We start from the raw sequence: 15,864 nt of genomic DNA on the forward strand, positions 1-15,864 counted from the left end.
AATCCCCATTAAAAACACGAGGAAAAGCTGATTTGAAGGTAAAAAATGAGGGAAAAATTTCTGGGATGGCTCCAGAATTCCCTAAAATTAGTTGGAAAATGCTATTCCCATTTATTAAAAAAATAATATTAAATGTATTTTCTTCTTCCTGGGTAAATTTGTGGGATGATTGGAATATTCCAAGATTTTCCTGCTCTATAGGTCTGGATCAATGGGAGAATTTGATAAAAATCCCCCAAAAATTGAGAATGAGTTAAAAATCCAAGGAATTCTGAGAGAATCCTTTAGAGTTTAGGGAAAATGGAATAAATTTGAAGTTGAATCCACAATTCTTTGGGAATTAAATCACTTTAAATGTGGGAAAGGCTGGAAAATCCTGGATTTTTGGGAATTTTTGCTGTCAGAAATCCTTGAGGAGGATGAGAAAAAAAAAAGGGGAGAAAAACTTCTGAGATCCTTGGAAAATTCCTGAGAAAAATTGTGGGAAAATCAACAGAGAGAAAAAAAAAATTAGGGATAAAATCTTCCAGGGAATTCCAGGAAATTGAAGGATAAAAAAAATATTTTGGAAGTAAGCTGAGAAAAGGGAAAACTGGGAATGGCAAAATTCCAAGGAATTTCCAGGAGGAGAATCTGTGGGATTGATGGAGCTGTTCCTAAAAACTCCAAGAGAATTCCAATGGAACAGGAAATTTGGGAATTCTGCTCAAATCCCAGCACACTGGGATGGATCCAGAATTTTTTTTTCCTGGCTGTTTTTCCAGGAATTCCACACCAGGTTGTTCCTTTTGGGAATTTTGCCTATTCCCACCTTTTTCCAGGGATAAATGGGAATGTTGAGTTTCCCTCCTTTCCAGGATTTCCTGGAGCAGGAGCTGCTTCCAGAGGGGTTTCCAGAGATTCAGGAAGAACTCCTGGAATTTCTGAGAGTGAGGAAATCCCACAGAATCCAAGGAAAACTTGGGAATTTTAGGTGGATTCGTGTAAAAAACAGGGATTGAATTCCTCAGGAGGACAAAATTCCATGGAATCCAAGAAAATGTTGGGAATTGGAGGTGGATTCCTGTAAAAAACAGGGATGGAAAGGATGAAGATGAGCAAATCCTTTGGAATTTGAGGAAAACTTGGGAATGGAGAATGTTTCCAGTCAAAAAACAGGGATGGAAAGAGATTAAATCCCTGAGAATGAAGAAATTCCATGGAATCCAAGGAAAGTTGGGAATTGGAGGCAGTTTCCTGTAAAAAAAACCAGGAATTGAATTCCTCAGGAGGATGAAATTCCACAGAATCTAAGGAAAAGATGGGAATGGAGAATTCCCATCTGGAGCAGAATTCCCAGGTTTTTTTCCCCCTATGGATGCAACTGGATATAGCACAAAGCTGGAAAAGCAGCAGGAAAAGGAGGGAACGGCTCCATCCCAGGAAAAACCTTTGGGATCCAAGAAATACCGGGATAAACGAGTGGAGATCCTGGGAAAAGGGCTGGATTTGGGATGGGAAAAAAGCTGGATTTGGGGAAAAAGCTGGATTTGGGATAGGGGGAAAATGCTGGATTTGGGATGGGGAAAAAAGGGATTTGGGACAGGAAAAAAAATCTGGATTTGGGATAGGGGATAAGGTGGATTTGGGATGGGAAATAAACTGGATTTGGGATAGGGGAACTGGATTTGGAATAAGGAATAAAACTGGATTTGGGGAAAAAGCTGGATTTGGGATAGGGAAAAAAGGGGGATTTGGGATGGAGAAATGCTGGATTTGGTTTGGGGGGAAAAGATGGATTTGGAATAGGACAGGGCTGGATTTGGGGTGGGAAAAGCTGGATTTGGGATGGGTGGGAAAAAGGTTGGATTTGGGATGGGGAAAAGCTGGATTTGGGATGGGACAGGGCTGGATTTAATCCAGTCTACCCCGAGATCCTGGGGATGTTTGGAATTTTTCGGGCTCCAGTTTGATGCTCCAGCAGCTCCTCCCGGTTATTCCCGGCGGGATCCGGGGGTTCAGCTCCTCTGGAGTGTGGGAATCGGGAATGTTTCATCCCTGGATCTGCTCCTGACATTCCCATGGCAACCTCGTCCCAGGCGGATTTCTTCCGGAGGGAATAAAAGGCTGGAGGCTGGAAAAGACATTCCCGGTGTGCTCCTGACGGGCAGGAGTTCGGGAATGGAGCCCCTGAACGGCGGCTCCAGGTGGATTTGGCAGGAACACAATTCCCGAGGGATGGAGGGGACAGGCAGCTGGGACAGGGATCAGCAGCAGCTGGAAAAAGTGGGATTGGGATGGGCCACGGAGCTGGGCGGGATTTGGGAAAGGAGAGCCAATGGGAATGAGGTGGGAGAGGGGATTTGGGATTTATTCCAGTGGGAAATCCCTGCTGGATCCATCGGGCTCCTTGGGAACGCCACAGGCTGTTCCAGGATTTCCCTTTGGAATCGTCCCAGACCACTGCAGGTGAATGGGAGTTGGGAAAATGCTCCTGGAAGTGGAATTTTCCTTTGGATTCTGGGGAAATCTGGGATGTTGGGAAGTGCTGATGGATTTCATGGAGAGTGGGGGTTGGAGGGAATGGGAGAGGGAATGGGAAAGGGAGAGGGAATGGGAGAGGGAAAGGAGGAAATGGGAAAAGGGAATGGGAAAGGGAAAGGAGGGAATGGGAATGGAGGCAATGGGAGAGGGAAAGGAGGGAATGGGAAAGGAGGGAATGGGAAAAGGGAATGGGAAAAGGGAATGGGAGAAGGAAAGAAGGAAATGGGAAAAGGGGAATGGTATTGGGAGTGGAGGAAATGGGAGAGGGAAAGGAGGGAATGGGACAGAAGGGAATGGGATTTGGAGTGGAAGGAATGGGAAAGGAAGGATTGAGAGTGGAGGGAATGGGATTGGGAGTGGGACAGAATCCCTGCTCAGCTTTTCTGGGAAAAAGGGATCCCTAGGGATGCTCCCAAGGGCCGTGTGAGCCCCACGAATCATCCCAGGAGTTGGAATCAGCAGCTCCATGGAAATTCGGGATTCCATGGGCGGGCAGCGCTGATCCCTGTGGGATCCAGCTTTGGGATGCTCCGTGTGAGGAGCTCCCTGAGGGATTGCTGGGATTTAGGGATCGCTCCGGAGCCATGGGAGCGGCGGCGGACGCAGAGTGGCTGCGCTGGGTGAGCAAACAGTTTGGGAATGTGGCTGGGAAGGAGAAGGAAATCAGCCTGGAAGAGTTCAAATCCGCCCTGCAGGTCAAGGAGGTGCGGGATCCCTGGGAAAAGTAGAGGGATCCATGGGGAAAGGGATCCAGGGGAAAAGGGGTGGAATTCCTGGGAAAAAGGATCCGTGGGCAAAGGAATTTCTGGGAAGAGGAGAGGGATCTGTGGGAAGAAGGAATGGGATCCATGGCACGAGAAGAGGATCAGTGAGAACTCCCTGATCCATGGGAACATTCCCTGCTCCATGGGATCATTCCTAATTCCCTGATTTCCTGCTCCATGGGATCCCCACTCCATGGGAACACTCCTTGATTTCCTATTCCATGGGGAACATTCCCTGCTCTATGGAGAACGTTCCTTCATTTCCTGATCCACAGGGAACATTCCCTGATCCATGGGATCATTCCTAATTCCCTGATCCATGGAGAATATTCCAAATTCCCTGCTCCATGGGTTCATTCCCAATTCCTTGCTCCATGGAGAATATTCCAAATTCCCTGTTCCATGGGAACATTCCCTGATCCATGGGTTCATTCCCAATTCCCCAATTCCCTGCTCCATGTGAACATTCCCTGCTCCATGGGATCATTCCCAATTCCCTGCTCCATGGGAACATTCCCAATTCCCTGCTCCATGGGAACACTCCCTGCTCCATGGGATGATTCCCAATTCCCTGCTCCATGGGAACATTCCCTGTTCCATGGGATCATTCCCAATTCCCTGATCCATGGAGAACATTCCAAATTCCCTGCTCCATGGGAACATTCCCGCTTTTCCCGCAGTCCTTTTTTGCCGAGAGGTTTTTCGCGCTCTTCGATTCCGACGGGAGCGGCTCCCTGAGCCGGGAGGAGCTGCTGGGATCTCTGCGCCGGCTGCTCCGTGGGAATTCCACGGAAAAGCTCCGGTTCCTCTTCCAGGTGTACGATGTGGATGGTGAGAGGAGAAAAAACGGGATTTGTGGGGCGTTTTTTGGGAGAAATTTGGGATTTGGTCTTCTCTGAGCATCCGGGTTTGGCTGGGATGAGGCTGCTACCCTCATTCCATGTGGGAATGGGAAAATCCCAGTTGGAAGTCAAGGTCACACTTGAGGATTTCCCAGGATTTCCCATCAGCTGGGAAGAGTGGGATCTGCTCCGCTCCAATCCCAACTCCCCATCCTGCTTTCCTGGAATTGTGGGATCATTCAGGTTGGAAAAGCCCTCGGAGATCAAATCCAACCATTCCCTGTCCCTTCCAATGCTGCCCTTTCCATGAATATTCCCAAATATCCAACCAGAGCCTGCCCTGGGTGTCATTCCCATTATCCAATTGTTTATTCCTGGGAGCAGATCCTGCCCCATCCAGGATTTTCCATGCTTTGAGGAAAATCCCTGGATTAGGACTGGAAAATTGGGATGGACATGACTCCAGTGGAATTCCAATGTGGAATATTGGGATCCTCCTGATTTTTCCAGGGATCAGATCCTGACTTAGGTTTTTCCTCAATTAGAGGAAAATCCCTGGATTGGGGCTGGAAAATTGGGATGAACATGACTCCAATGGAATTCCAATGTGGAATATTGGGATCCTCCTGATTTTCCAGGGAGTGACTCCTGACCCATCCATATTTTTCCACCCTGCAAGGAAAATTCCTGGATTAGGGCTGGAAAATTGGGATGGAGATGACTCTGTAGGGCTGTGGAATATCAGGATGGAGATGACTCCGTAGAACTGTGGAATATCGGAATGGAGGTGACTCCATGGGGCTGTGGAATATCAGGATGGAAATGACTCCTTGGGGCTGTGGAATATCGGGATGGAGATGACTCCACAGAACTGTGGAATATCGGGATTCTCCCGCTTTCCCAGGCAGCGGCTCCATCGATGCTGAGGAGCTGCTCCTGGTGCTCCGGGGGTGTCTCCGGGAGAGCTCCCTGGCCCTGCCCGAGGAGCGGCTCCGAGCCCTGAGCCAGGCCCTGCTCCAGGCCTTGGACCGGGATCGCAGCGGCTCCATCACCTTCCCCGAGCTCCAGGAGCAGCTGGAGGCGTTCCCAGAGCTCCTGGAGAACCTGAGCATCAGGTGGGAATTCCGGGAAAGGATTCCATGGGGAGCCTGCCCTGGGGCTGGGAGCAGCTGGAGAGGGCTGGGCTTGGATGAGGGATGGGTTGGGATGGGGCAGGGTTTGGATTTTGGGATGATTTGGGATGGGTGAAGAGTTTGAATTTTTGGATGGAGTTAGGATGGGTGCAGGAATTATTTGGAATGGGGATAGGGTTTGGATCAGGGATGGGGCAGGGTTTGGATTTTGGGATGGGTGAAGAGTTTGGATTTTGGGATGGATCCAGGGATGGATACAGGGATGCTGCCACTCTGGCTGTAGGGCCGGGTACCACCCTGGGCTGACACTTCCCCAGCTCCCCATTCCCATCCAAACCCCCATTCCCATTTTCCCAGTGCTGCCAGCTGGCTGAAGCCTCCCAGTCCCAGTCCCGCTGAGCACTGGTTGTGCTGCTTTTCCCGGGAATCCTGCCGGGACCAGCGGGCCGGGCTGTGCTGCTTTTCCCGGGAATCCTGCCGGGACCAGCGGGCCGGGCTGTGCTGCTTTTCCCGGGAATCCTGCCGGGAGCAGCGGGCCGGGCTGTGCTGCCTGGGGTCCTGGCTCGCCATCTCGGCGCTCCTGCTCGCCCTGGGGGCCCTGGGGCACCGAGAGCGCGGCCCCGCCCTGGCGCTGGCCCGGGGCTGCGGGCAGAGCCTCAACTTCAACTGCGCCCTGCTGGCCGTGAGTGCCCGGGGACACCGGGGGACACCGGGGGGACACCGGGAGAGGGAGCCGGGAAGGGTGGCAGGGTCCCAGGGTGTCCAGGAGGGATGCTGGCCCGAAGTTTTCCCGTTGCTCCCAGAGTTTTCCATGGTCCCCCAACATTTCCCATTTCCCTTGGAAGTGCCAGCTCTCCCCTAACATTTCCCATTCCCCCTGGAATTGTCAGTTCTCCTCCAATATTTCCTATTCCCTCTGGAATTTCTAATTGTCCCCCAACATTTCCCATTCCCTCTGGAATTTCTCCTTGTCCCCCAATATTTCCCATTCCCTCTAGAATTACCCATTGTCCTCCAACATTTCCCATTTCCCCTGGAATTGTCAGTTCTCCCCTAACATTTCCCATTCCCTCTGGGATTTCTCATTGTCCTCCAACATTTCCCGTTCCCTCTAGAATTGTCAGTTCTCCTCCAATATTTCCTATTCCCTCTGAAGTTGCCTATTGTCCCCCAACATTTCCCATTCCCTGTGGAATTTCTCATTGTCCTCCAACATTTCCCATTCCCCCTGGAACTGCCAGTTCTCTCCTAACATTTCCCATTCCCTCTGGAATTTCTCATTGTCCCCCAATATTTCCCATTCCCTCTAGAATTACCCATTGTCCTCCAACATTTCCCATTCCCCCTGGATTTGCCAGTTCTCCTCCAACATTTCCCATTCCCTCTGGAATTACCTATTGTCCCCTAACATTTCCCATTCCCTGTGGAATTTCTCATTGTCCTTCAACATTTCCCATTCCCTCTGGAATTACCCATTGTCCCCTAACTTTTCCCATTCGCCCTGGAATTGTCAGTTCTCCTCCAACATTTCTCATTCCCTCTGGAATTTCTCATTGTCCTCCAACATTTCCCATTCCCTCTGGAATTTCTCATTGTCCCCCAACATTTCCCATTCCCCCTGCTATCTCAAACTGCCCCCGGTATCTCTTGTTGCCCCCCACAATTCCATTTGCCCCCCGCTATCTCCGGTTGCCCTAGCCCCTTCCCTCACCCCGTGCTTGTCCCTGTCCCCATCGCTGTGCCCTCACCCCCTGTCCCCTCTCTCCTGTCCCCTCCTGTCCCCAGGCCCTGGTGCTGCGCCGCTCGCTGACCTGGCTGCGCCGCTCGCCGCTGGCCGCGCTGTTCCCGCTGGAGCTGCACCTGCGGGGCCACGAGCGAGTGGCGCACCTGGTGCTGGCCCTGGCGACCGCGCACGGCGGGGCGCACCTGGCACACGCGGGTCAGTGCCGGGGACACGGGACAGGGCTGCGGGTCGCGTCCCGGGATACCGGGGATGGGGGATCGCGAGATTCCAGGGATTGGGGGATCGTGTCTCGGGATACCGGGGATAGGGAATCGTGACCCGGGATACCGGGGATGGGGGATCGTGTCCCGGGATCCCAGGGATGGGGAATCGTGTCCTGGGATCCCAGGGATCGGGGATAGTGTCCCGGGATTCCAGGGATGGGATCTCTCGTTTCCCAGGATCCTAGGATGGGGGATTGTGTACCGGAATCTCAGGGATGGAATCTCCTGTGTCCCGGGATCCCAGGGATGCGGGGATCGTGTCCCGGGATTCCAGGGGTGGGATCTCTCGTTTCCCAGGATCCTAGGATGTGGGATCATATCCTGGGATTCCAGGGATGGCAGATCGTGTCCCGGAATCTCAGGGATACGATCTCTCGTGTCCCGGGATCCCAGGGATGGGATCTCCTCTGTCCCGGGATCCCAGGGACGGGGAATCGTGTCCCGCGATTCCAGGGATGGGGGATCATATCCTGGGATCCCAGGGATGGCGGATCGTGTCCCGGGATCCCAAAGAAGGGTGCCCGTGTCCCAAGGAGGAGGGGATACCCTGGAGAAAGGGTCCCGGTGCCGGGTGGGGACAGGGACAGGGGACAGAGAGGACAGGGGACAGGGACAGGGCACGGGTGGGGACAGGGACAGGGGACAGAGAGGACGGGACAGGGCACGGGGCGGGCGCAGCAGCCGCGGGCTGTGATCCCCCTCTAGCGGCTCCCGTCGGGCAGCCCAGGTGCTGCTGCCCCGAGCGGGATCCCAAATCCCGGCACTCCCAAATCCTGCATCTCACATTCCCAAATCCCGGCATTCCGACATCCTAGCACCCCCAATCCCCATCCCGGAGAGGGTGCCAGGGCTCTCTTCCCGCGGGGGCCACCTCTGCTCCCCGTGCCAACACTCCCGGGACAGCCGGGACGCGGTGCCGGGACCGGGGCATTCCCGGGTGGGCATTCCCGAACGGCCATCCCCAAATGCGCAATCCCAAAGGGAACACGGCGGTGCTCACTGTCCCCTGTCCCCAGGCGTGGCCCGGCGGGACTGGCCGGTGGCCCTGGGCGAGTACCTGCGCTGGCCCCGGCCGGGGGCGGGCGGCGTGGGCGGCTCTGCCCCGCAGACCGGGCTGGCCCTGCTCGCCCTCCTGCTCGCCATGCTCCTCTGCTCCAGCCCCTGCGTGCGGCGCGGCGGCCACTTCGAGGTGATTCCCTGGGAATTCCCGGCTGGAATGATGCCCCTGAGAGCCCCTCGGCAGTTTGGGGTTCCTGGGATTTTCTTCCCAACGGGACACGGGGAATGGTTTCTCAGTGCCACAGGGATGTTGGGAAGGAATTCCTGGCTGGGAGGGGCTGGGGTGGAATTCCCAGAGAAGCTGGGGCTGCTCCTGGATCCCTGGAGCAACCTGGGATGGTGGGAGGTGTTGGGATTGGAAGTGGATGGGTTTAAGGTCATTTCCAAACTAAATTCCAGTGATTCCAGGATTCCCTGGGCTGCCAGGAAGCAGCATTTGGATCCAGCACTTCCCATTTCCATTCCCAGGTTTTTTACTGGAGCCACCTCTCCTACATCTCTGTGTGGTTCCTGCTGCTCCTGCACGGTCCCCACTTCTGGAAGTGGTTCCTGATTCCCGGCTCCCTGTTTTTCCTGGAGAAGGTTCTGGGCTGGGTGTGGCGCCGGGCGGGGGATCTGCACATCCTGGAGGCCAAGCTGCTGCCCTCCAAGGTGGGAATGCATCCCAAATCCCAAACATCCCAAATCCCATCATCCCAGATCCCAGACATCCCAAATCCCACCAACCTCCTGCCCTCCAAGGTGGGAATGCATCCCAAATCCCAAACAGACATCCCAAATCCCACCAAACTCCTGCCCTCCAAGGTGGGAATGTATCCCAAATCCTATCCATCCCAAATCCCATCATCCCAGATCCCAGACATCCCAAATCCCACCCATCCCATTATCTCATCCCAAACCCCACCAACCTCCTGCCCTCCAATGTGGGAATGCATCCCAGATCCCATAATCCTACCATCCTATCCATCCCAAACCCCAAAAATCCCAAATCCCACCATCCTATCCATCCCAAACATCCCACCATCCCAAATCCAACTGTCTCACCTCCTCCTGGGATTCTGGGAATGAAGGAACAAACAAACACAGAAAAGCTGGAGGTTGCAGCAGGAGGTGGAAGGAATTCCTTTATTTCCAAGCCTTTTTCCCAGTTTTTTCAAATGAAAACTCACAGAACAAGGAGCAGAACAGAAACTCCCGGAACTTGGAATGTTTTCCCAAAATCCCATAGTTTGAACCCGGTCTTAACTGGGAATGGGGAACAAACCAAACAGGAGCCGGAACCGGGAATTCCCGCTGCACTTCCCATGACAGAAACCAGTGGAAGAAGAGATCCTTTGGCCACTCCTGGTTTTCCTGCTCCCGTTTTCCTGCAGGTGACCCACCTGGTGATCCAGAGGCCGAAATCCTTCCGCTTCCAGCCGGGGGATTACGTCTACCTGAACGTCCCGGCCATCGCCGCCTACGAGTGGCACCCCTTCTCCATCAGCAGCGCCCCGGAGCAGCCAGGTGCCCTCTCTGCCCTGGAGGCTTCCCTGGAATTTTCCCTTAACATCCCTGGGATCTGTTTCCCATCCCTGGAATGTTTTCCACCCCCAGAATTTGCTTCCCATCCCTGGAATTTGCTTCCCATCCTCGGGATCTGCTTCCCATCCCAGGATCTGTTTTCCATCCCTGGAATGTTTCCCATCCCTGGAATATGTTTCATCCCCAGGATTTTCCACACTGAGATATGATTTCCATCCCTGGGATCTGTTTTCCATCCCTGGAATGTTTTCCATCCCTGGGATCTCTTTCCCATCCCTAGGATCTCTTTCCCACCCTCGGGATCTGATTTTCCACCCCCAGGATCTCCTTCCCATCCCTAGGATCTGATTTCCCATCCCCAGGATCTCTTTCCCATCCCCAGGATCTCTTTCCCATCCCAGGATCTCTTTCCCATCCCCGGGATCTCTTTCCCATCCCTGGGATCTCTTTCCCATTCCAGGATCTGATTTCCCACCCCCAGAATCTGATTTCCCATGCCAGGATCTCTTTCCCATCCCTGGGATCTCCTTCCCATCCCCTAGGATCTCTTTCCCATCCCAGGATCTCTTTCCCAACCCTGGGATCTCTTTCTCATCCCCAGGATCTCTTTCCCATTCCAGGATCTGATTTACCATCCCAGGATCTCTTTCCCATCCCCAGGATCTCTTTCCCATCCCAGAATCTCTTTCCCATCCCAGGATCTCTTTCCCAACCCTGGGATCTCATTCCCAGCTCGGATGGGGCTGGGATCAAGCCGGGCTATGGAAGGCGCTTCCATGGGATGAGTTGTGTTTGAAGCTCTTCCCAATCCCGAGAATTCCAGGGTTTGGGGATTTCTCCCACAGAAACGCTCTGGCTGCACATCCGGGCGCGGGGCCAATGGACCACCAAGCTCTACGAGTACTTCCAGCAGCTGGAATCGCACGGCCCGGAGCCGAATCCGCCCGGGAAGAGCCGCAGGGAGCACTGGGAACAGGTGGGATTGTGGGATTGGGATCAGGGCAAAGGGATGGGAGCAGCTGGATGGGGATGGATCCCATGGGATCATCCCAGTTCGAAGCTGGGGAATCCCTCAGGATGGACATTCCCTGCTTGTCCAGCCTTGAAGGATTGGTGTCCCATGGAATGGGATTGGGGGTGGATGGATGGCTGGCATGGTGGGATTTGGGACTGATGGGAATTTGTGCCCCATGGAACGGGAATTTGTGCCCCATGGAATGGGATTTGGGATGGATGAGATGGTGGGATTGATGGGACATTGTGTCCCATGGAATGGGATTTGGAATGGATGGATGGATGGATGGATGGCATGGTGGGATTTGGGATCAATGGGAATTTGTGTTCCATGGAACAGGAATTTGTATCCCATGGAATGAGATTTGGGATGGATGGACAGATGGGATTTGGGATTGATGGGAATTTGTGCCCCATCCATGGGATTTGGAATGGATGGATGGGATGGTGGGATTTGGGATTAATGGGAATTTGTGCCCCATCAATGGGAATTCCTGTGACCCTGCTGGAGGCCCAGCAGATCCCTGGGATCGCTGATTCCCGGCTGTTGTTCCCAGGAAGGATCCGTGGCCTCTGGCAGGGACGCAGCTGTGGAGCTGACGGCATTCCGAGCCTCCGGAGCCGCTTTCCCAGAAAAGGACCCGGAGCAGGGGGTGAGCACTGCCCAAATCCTGGGAGATCCAGCCATTGGAGAGTGGATCCCAAATGGGATAAAGCTCCTGAAAAAGCTCTTTGGAAAAAAATTCCTTGGATATTATTGCAGAATTGGCAGCTGGAATTGTGTGTGCAGCCCAATGAGAAAACGCCCCAAATCCAGGGAATTTTGGGAACGCTTGGGAAGGGGGGATGGTCACTGCTCCCTTCTCTTTGCAGGACCCTGGGACCAGGGAGACCCTGCGGAGCTGCAGCGTCAAGGTGAGGATGTTCCCATTTCTCCTGGATCCTGGGAATTGGGCTGGGATCAGCATTCCTGAGTGTCCCTGCATCCCTGTTCCCATCCATCCCTGTATCCCTGTTCCTTCCATCCCTGTATCCCTGTTCCCATCCATCCCTGTATCCCTGTTCCCTCCATCCCTGCATCCCTGTTCCCCTCCATCCCTGTATCCCTGTTCTCCCCATCCCTGTATCCCTGTTCCCATCCATCCCTGTATCCCTGTTCCCACCATCCCTGTATCCACATTCCCATTGATTCCTGTATCCCCGTTCCCATCCATCCCATCCCCATTCCCACCATCCCATCCCAGTATCCCTGTCCATGGATGATCCCACCTGGGGCTGATCCAAACCCTGCCCCACTGGAAAACTCCCGTCCTTTCCCACCCACTCCTCGCTCCCACAAAACCCTGGGAATTCCCAAATCCCATGATCCCTTCTCCTCTACCTGGGAGCTGTTCCAGCACCTGGAAGTGCTGGATCTGTGCCGAGTCTGGATCTCTCCTGAGCCGGGATCTCTCCCAGTGCTTCCTGGATGGTCCGTACGGAACTCCGAGCCGGCGGATCTTCACCTCGGAGCACGCCGTTCTCATCGGAGCCGGCATCGGCATCACGCCCTTCGCCTCCATCCTGCAGAGCATCATGTTCCGGTGGGTCCCTTGGGAGCTGGGAATATCCCAGGGATTTGGGATGGATGCCTGGGTACAGCTGCCCTCCAATCCTTGATCCTTGGGATTCATTCCCACGGCTGCAGGTGGGGCCTTCCCTCGGTGCCAGGATTTTCTTTGGGAATTTGGGGTGTGGAAAAGGCGCTGGAGGGAGCTTGGTCATGGGTGGAAAGGGGAGGAAAAGTCAGGAAGGAGCTGGAATGGGCAGGAAAAGGCAGGAAGGGATAGGTAAGGGACAGGAGGAGCAGGAATGGACAGGAAGGAGCAGGAAAATGCAGGAAAAGGTGGGAAGGGGAAGGAAGGAGCAGGAAAAGGAAGGAAGGGACAGGAAGGGGCAGGAAGGGGAAGGAAGGGGAAGGAAAGAGCAGGAAAAGTAAGGAAGGGGCAGGAATGGGCAGGAAAATGCAGGAAAAGGAGGGAAGGAACAGGAAAAGAAGGGAAGGAGCAGGAAGGAGCAGGAAAAGGAGGGAAGGATCAAGAAAATGCAGGAAAAGGAGGGAAGGAGCAGGAAAATGCAGGAAAAGGAGGGAAGGATCAGGAAGGATCAGGAAAAGAAGGGAAGGAGCAGGAAGGAGCAGGAAAAGGAGGGAAGGATCAGGAAGTGCTGGTCCCTGCGCAGGTACCGGCGGCGGAGGCAGAGCTGCCCCAGCTGCCATTTCACCTGGAACGAGGAACGGCGGGATGAGGAGATGACGCTCAGGAAGGTGGGAATGGGAACGGGAGCAAGGGGGGATGTGGGATCCAGGCTTGTCCTGGGATGGAGATGCAGGGTCCCAGGGGGAGAGCCCAGGAGCATCCCTCAAATCTGGGAGCTTTGGGAATGGGGGCTGGATCTGGTGACTGCTGGGATCTGGTGTTGGGATTTGGTGCTGGGATCTGGTGTGGGATTTGGTGCAAGGGTGGTGCTGGGATCTGGTTCCAGGATCTGGCACCGGGATGCGGTGAGTGCCCAAGCAGAGCCCTTCCCGCACTCCCAGGTGGATTTTATCTGGATCACGCGGGATCAGCAGCACCTGCAGTGGTTCCTCGGCCTCCTGGCCCAGTTGGAGTCGGAGCAGGCGGAGCTGGAGCCGGGAGGTGAGCGGGAATGTCCGGTGCCATTCCCAGGAAAACCCCCACCCCAATCCAGGCTGTGTGCTGGGGCTGACTCCCTGGAATTCCAGGAAATTTCCTGGAGCTGCACCTGTACATGACCTCGGCGCTGGGCAAGGGGGATGTGAAGGCTCTGGGGCTGCAGCTGGCCCTGGACCTGCTGGCAGCGCAGGAAAAGCGGGATTCCATCTCCGGGCTCCGCAGCCGCACCCAGCCCGGCCGCCCCGACTGGGCCAAGGTCAGGGATCCACAGCCCACATCCCCCAGGATCCCTGGATCAGGGAATGGGAGTGCTGGGGGGTGGAGAGGGTGAGGGGCGCCAAGGAAGGGGTCAGAGAATTGCTGGAATGAATTGGGGAATGGGATCAGGGAAGGGGACCAGGGAATCGGGGAATGGGAACATGGGATAATGGAATGGGATCAGGGAATGGGATCATGGGATAATGGAAGGGGATCAGGGAAGGGGACCAGGGAATTGGGGAATGAATCAGGGACTGGGATTATGGAACTGGGGAATGAATTGGGGAATGGGATCACAGAATTGGGGAATGGGATCAGGGAATGGGAGCAGGGAATCGGGGAATGAATCAGGGAAAGGGAACATGGGATAATGGAATGGGATCATAGAATTAGGGAATGGGATTGGGGAATGGGATCATGGGATAATGGAATGGGATCGTGGAATGGGGTCAGGGAACAGGATCAGAGACTTGAGGAATGAGTTAGGGAATGGGATCACGGAATTGTGGAATGGGATCAAAAAATCATGGAATGGGATTACATAATGGGATCATGGAATCATGGAATGAGATCCAAGAAACACGGAATGGGATCTTGGAATGGGATCAGAGAATTGGGGAATGGGATCAGAAAATCACGGAATGGGTTGGGTTGGAAAGGACCCCAAAGATCATCTCATTCCAACTGTCTGATCCAGCCTGGGCATCATGGGCTGATGGAACGGGATCACGGAATGATGGAATGGGAGGGGTGGGACCAAGCCACGCCCCGGATCCCGTTCCAGGTGTTCGGGAAGGTGGCGGCGGAGCGGCGCGGGAAGGTCCAGGTGTTCTTCTGCGGCTCCGCGGGGCTGGCCAAGGTCATCCACGGGCACTGCCGGAGCTTCGGCTTCCGCTTCTCCAAGGAAAACTTCTGACCAGGGCCTCGGATTCCGCTTCTCCAAGGAAAACTTCTGACCAGGGCCTCGGATTCCGCTTCTCCAAGGAAAACTTCTGACCAGGGTTCTTCCTGCCCGTCCGTGTCCGGCAGCCGATCCCGCCGCATCCCAGCCCGGATCCTGCTGGGCTTTGGGAAAGATTCCTTTGGATCTGAGGAATAAATGAGGGAAAGATGGGAATGTTTTCTTTGGATTTGAGGAATCAAAGAGATGGGAATGTTTCCTTTGGATGTGGGGAATAAAGGAGTAAAAGATGGGAATAATGTGTTCTTGTGTTCTTTGGATTTGAGGAATAAACCAGGGCACGATGGGAATGTTGGAGCTGATGGAAGCAATTCCAGCTCCTTGGCAAAACCAAGGAAAAACTGGGATGGAAATCGGTGTCCAAGAGGTGCTGCTCCCTCTAGTCCTGGATCTGCACTGGACTGGGACTGGTTTTCCTGGTAAACCAAGGGACTCCAGCAACCCCTCTTGGAATTCCTGCTTTTCCAGCCTTTTCCATGCCTGAGATCCGCTCTGTAGCGGCAGCTCCTGGTGGGCAAGGCGCAGAATTCCCGGGATTAGCGTTAGATCGGGATCAGATCGCTTTCATCCAGCGCAAGGGGGGCTCTGCCGGCTTTATCCCGAGCTGGGGGAATTTTAGGGATGGAGGATTTGGAATTTGGTTGGAATCATGGAATTGTTTCTGTCGGAAAAGCCCTTGGAGATGATGGAATCCAAGCACGCCGCTGTCCCCAAGTGCCACATCCAAAGGGTTCCAATCCCTCCGGGATGTGATTCCAGCCCTGCCTGGCAGCTGCTCCATGGCTGGAGCTTTTCCAGGTGGGAATTTTCCAGGTGGGAATTTTCCCAACATTCCAAAACCTCTCCTGGCACAGCCTGAGGGTAGCAAAGCCGCCCGGCCCAGCGCGGTTCCTTTCATTGGTTATTAATTCATTACTAATTAATGATCAATTAACGATTAATGAACCCCCGTTCATTAGCGCGAGCCCAGCCGGCACCGCCCACCTCACGCGGCCCCGCCACGTGACCACGCTGTGGGCGTGGCTTCACTAACCAATCAGCGCCGCGCTCCGCCCTGAAGCCCCGCCCCCCAAACGCGCCGTTCTGATTGGTCGCCGCCGCTCT

At 54.4% G+C, this 15,864-nt stretch overlaps 1 protein-coding gene across 1 annotated transcript; it reads left to right on the forward strand.

The window, feature by feature from the left end:
• Positions 1–1,892: 1,892 nt before the first annotated feature.
• NOX5 (NADPH oxidase 5) lies at positions 1,893–15,162 on the forward strand. Its single transcript, XM_042779675.1, has 17 exons — positions 1,893–2,186; positions 2,359–2,448; positions 3,092–3,227; positions 3,968–4,118; positions 5,034–5,244; positions 5,620–5,944; positions 7,048–7,201; positions 8,286–8,458; positions 8,797–8,979; positions 9,702–9,834; positions 10,698–11,009; positions 11,740–11,781; positions 12,152–12,449; positions 13,087–13,171; positions 13,445–13,544; positions 13,631–13,797; positions 14,584–15,162. Exons 1-17 carry the CDS (start codon positions 2,161–2,163, stop codon positions 14,713–14,715), a joined length of 2,718 nt encoding a protein of 905 aa, XP_042635609.1. The 5' UTR covers positions 1,893–2,160; the 3' UTR covers positions 14,716–15,162.
• Positions 15,163–15,864: the final 702 nt, after the last annotated feature.

This window comes from Catharus ustulatus, chromosome 12 (assembly GCF_009819885.2).
Source record: "Catharus ustulatus isolate bCatUst1 chromosome 12, bCatUst1.pri.v2, whole genome shotgun sequence".
NCBI lineage: Eukaryota > Metazoa > Chordata > Aves > Passeriformes > Turdidae > Catharus > Catharus ustulatus.